This window comes from Triticum aestivum, chromosome 7B (genome assembly GCF_018294505.1).
Source record: "Triticum aestivum cultivar Chinese Spring chromosome 7B, IWGSC CS RefSeq v2.1, whole genome shotgun sequence".
In the NCBI taxonomy this organism is placed as follows: Eukaryota; Viridiplantae; Streptophyta; class Magnoliopsida; order Poales; family Poaceae; genus Triticum; species Triticum aestivum.
The window spans coordinates 689,517,303-689,520,515 of record NC_057813.1 but is presented as its reverse complement, the minus strand read 5'-3'; the positions used below and the strand labels follow the sequence as shown (position 1 = coordinate 689,520,515).

At 45.0% G+C, this 3,213-nt stretch overlaps 1 protein-coding gene across 1 annotated transcript; it reads right to left on the bottom strand.

Moving 5' to 3' along the window:
- Nucleotides 1–488: 488 nt before the first annotated feature.
- LOC123156450 (ubiquitin-NEDD8-like protein RUB2) lies at nucleotides 489–2,900 on the bottom strand. Its single transcript, XM_044574579.1, has 3 exons — nucleotides 2,610–2,900; nucleotides 900–1,159; nucleotides 489–788 (listed from the first exon to the last, which is right to left on the bottom strand). Exons 1-3 carry the CDS (start codon nucleotides 2,700–2,702, stop codon nucleotides 680–682), a joined length of 462 nt encoding a protein of 153 aa, XP_044430514.1. The 5' UTR covers nucleotides 2,703–2,900; the 3' UTR covers nucleotides 489–679.
- Nucleotides 2,901–3,213: the final 313 nt, after the last annotated feature.

Sequence of the window (3,213 nt, the reverse complement as noted above, 5' to 3'; positions counted from 1 at the left end):
CTGTTCAAAGGTGTAGTTCTAAACACAGAAATTGTAACAGACTGGATTCCTATGTGATGATGGTGCCAATAGACGCTTCCCAGTGGATAGGCATGAAGAAATGTCTCTGTGAACAGAGCAGGTATTTCTCTGTTAGGAAATGAGGCATCAGATGCACAGATCATAATTGTAGGGAACTGTTCCAATGTTACAACTGTGATAAAGAGAAGAGTGGAATCCTATGTGATGATGCCAATAGATGCTTTGCACAGGATAGGCATGGAAAAAGTCTTGCTTCACATAACATGCAAGTCTCTGTTACCCAAATGGGGCATTTTTTAGAGAAAAAAGTGTCAGTAGATCTCAACATACCAACCTTGAAACCCTTATGATCAACCAGTTTCATTGCTACAAGCAATCATAAGCATTTTGGTGATCACATAGAGTTGCTACAAGCAATCATAAGCATATTGTCGAGATCTTAAGAAAAGAGTAAGGGCAAGATATGATTCAGAGCAACCAGAAATCAGATGATGACGGATAAGCATATAGTTCAAACAATTCCATCCAAGTACAGGTGACAGCTGACTTCACAAATGCGTCAATTACATGGCACTTCAATCAACCGGCAAATTCACAGATCCAGGTCTGCAACAAGTTCTGGTAGAAATGGCCTATACGGTCCACGTCGAGGTTGCATCTACTGACCGCCCCTCAGAGCAAGCACAAGATGGAGCACTGAACCACCTTCAATGTTGTAGTCCTTAGCAGTTTTGTCATCAGCGAGTTGCTTCCCAGCATAGATGAGCCTGCACACATGAGACAGATTTATTAAGATTCAGAATATACAATGAATGAGAAGCTTGGAGCTTAAATGTAGATTTCCCAGCATCATTCATATTCAGACGCATCAAGAGTACCTCTGTTGAACAGGTGGAATACCCTCTTTCTCCTCAACACGTTCCTTGATTCTATCAATTGTGTCAGTGGGCTCAATATCAATCTCGATTTCCTTCCCAGTAAGTGTCTTCACCTTGATCATAGTTCCACCCCTGAGCCTCAGGACCAAATGGAGCGTCGACTCTTTCTGAATGTTGTAATCAGCTAATGTTCGCCCATCTTCCAACTGCTTTCCAGCAAAAATTAGCCTTTGCTGATCTGGGGGAATGCCCTCCTTGTCCTGAAGTAAATAAACCAAGTGTGACAGTTACTCAGTTGTATCTTTGTTATATGAGGAACTCTGTTGTATTTTAGTGATGCAGTTCCAGACAATGGCTCTGTATAAAGGATAAGCAGGAGCACAAAAACAAGTCTCCATTCAAGTTTGATTCAACACTTGGCATCGAGATCTTTATACAAAGAAACTCAATAGCAAATACAGTACTTCATAACAAAAGATAAAAAACAAAGAGAAGTTACAAAAATAGCTCAGTCAGCGGTCATCACTCAAATTACTTGTATTCTCCCCTACTCGCTTCCCACACGTTTCTCCCGTGCACGCCCCCTCCCCCTGCCCTGTTTCGATTTTATTTCCTCCCAGCAGTTTTACATAGCCCCCACACTTGTTGGCTTACCAAATAACATCCTGTTTTATTGGGCAAGTCAAAAAGTATTGATTAAATTGGAAGATTAAATCAATTTTTTGTACATAATCATATATATATCAATAAAATGGCAGGTAATCAAATATGGACAGCCACCGTGGCAATGAACAAGCTAAGGCTGTGCATTTAGCATATCAAAGGGCAAAACTACAAAGTTGATCTCTTGACCCAAAATATATGATATGCAAAGGAGCCGAGCACGAAAGAATACGCCTAGAGAGCTTGGCTCGAGCTGGATTCACTCTACGAGCCTCAAGAAAAGCTCGAGCTCGGCTCGCCAAGCCTGAAACTGAGCCTGAGCTCAGCTTGTCTATGGTCAAGCTTGAGCTTTGCTGGTGTAAGATCAAGTTAAATGTGAACAGCCTTCATGCTTTCTCAAGATTTTTGCATATGCATTAACAAGGCTTCTGCTGAACAGTCGAGAAAATAGTCACTTCTGAGACACTGCCTAGCCAACACCTTCCGTTCACTCACTTCACTTTGGTTAACCATCATCTCAGATTCAGCCAGTTTGATTGATCAATATTGGTGTATGGATTATCAAAACTACTTTAGCATCCGAAAACCACAACCTACCGGCAATCATCCCAAGGCCGGCCATGCTTTCCTCAAAACGGGACTAGAATAAAACCTTTGCGGCGGCAATATTCCAGCGAACAATACTCACAGTCCAGGGCCATATTAGCACACAGTCGGTTCCCCCAATCTCTTTGGTCGCTACTTGGCCGCAACATCGCACCACGGGTAGGCACGAACACACAATTCACGGCACAGCACGGCAGCAGGAGCGGGCGGCTCGCAGACACCCAGCACCAGAGGCTAATTTTGCTTGCACGGCACCGGAATCGATGCCCCCGTCGTAAACAAGATCCCGAGAAACCATCCGCCGCGGCGGAATCACACCAACCCTAACCCCCACGGGGCGGATTAAATCTAGCTGCGCTGGCGGTCTAAGGAGGCACGATTCGCCGCGGACTGGGTGCGTGGGCGAAAAGGGGAAGGGAGAGGGGAGGGGGGGGATCGGACCTGGATCTTGGCCTTGACGTTGTCGATGGTGTCGCTGCTCTCGACCTCGAGCGTGATGGTCTTGCCGGTCAGCGTCTTCACGAAGATCTGCATCTTCGGACCCCCTCCCGCCTCTCCGCCTCTCCGCGAGGTCGATCGACGGATCCGCTAGGGTTTTGCGCGGAGGCGCAGACGGAGCGGAGGTTTAGGTTGTTGATGATGATTGATTGATTGGGGACGACGACGATGATGATTGAGGGAGGGTGCGGTGCGGCCGTCTCTTTTTGCGTATATGGCTGGGCCGGGTCCGACTCGGTAGAGAGGCTGGGCACGAGGAAGGACAGGCCTACACGAAAAATACTTTGGGCCCGTGTATATTCGGATTGAACCAGTGCTGCGCCGGCCCAGCAGGGACGTGGGCCGTCTCACTGGTGTCACACTAATTTCATTTTTTACTTTTTATTTATGTTTTAGATTGTCTCATAAAAAAATTATCTTTTAGAATGAATCTATTTAAAAAATAAATTAAATTTTAAAAACTAGTGATTTCCAATTGTTATTTTTAACATAATATAAAAAGTAATGCTGCCGCAAAAAAATGATAGCTTTCAAAGAGATCTTTGTG

Bases quoted from the DNA above. Each gene is read 5' to 3' on its own strand.
- LOC123156450 (XM_044574579.1), bottom strand. From the start codon at position 2,702: ATGCAGATCTTCGTGAAGACGCTGACCGGCAAGACCATCACGCTCGAG. The intron at 1,160-2,609 runs GTCCGATCCCCC...TATTTACTTCAG, and splicing joins ACGTCAAGGCCAAGATCCAG to GACAAGGAGGGCATTCCCCC. The intron at 789-899 runs GTACTCTTGATG...TCATGTGTGCAG, and splicing joins ATTCCACCTGTTCAACAGAG to GCTCATCTATGCTGGGAAGC.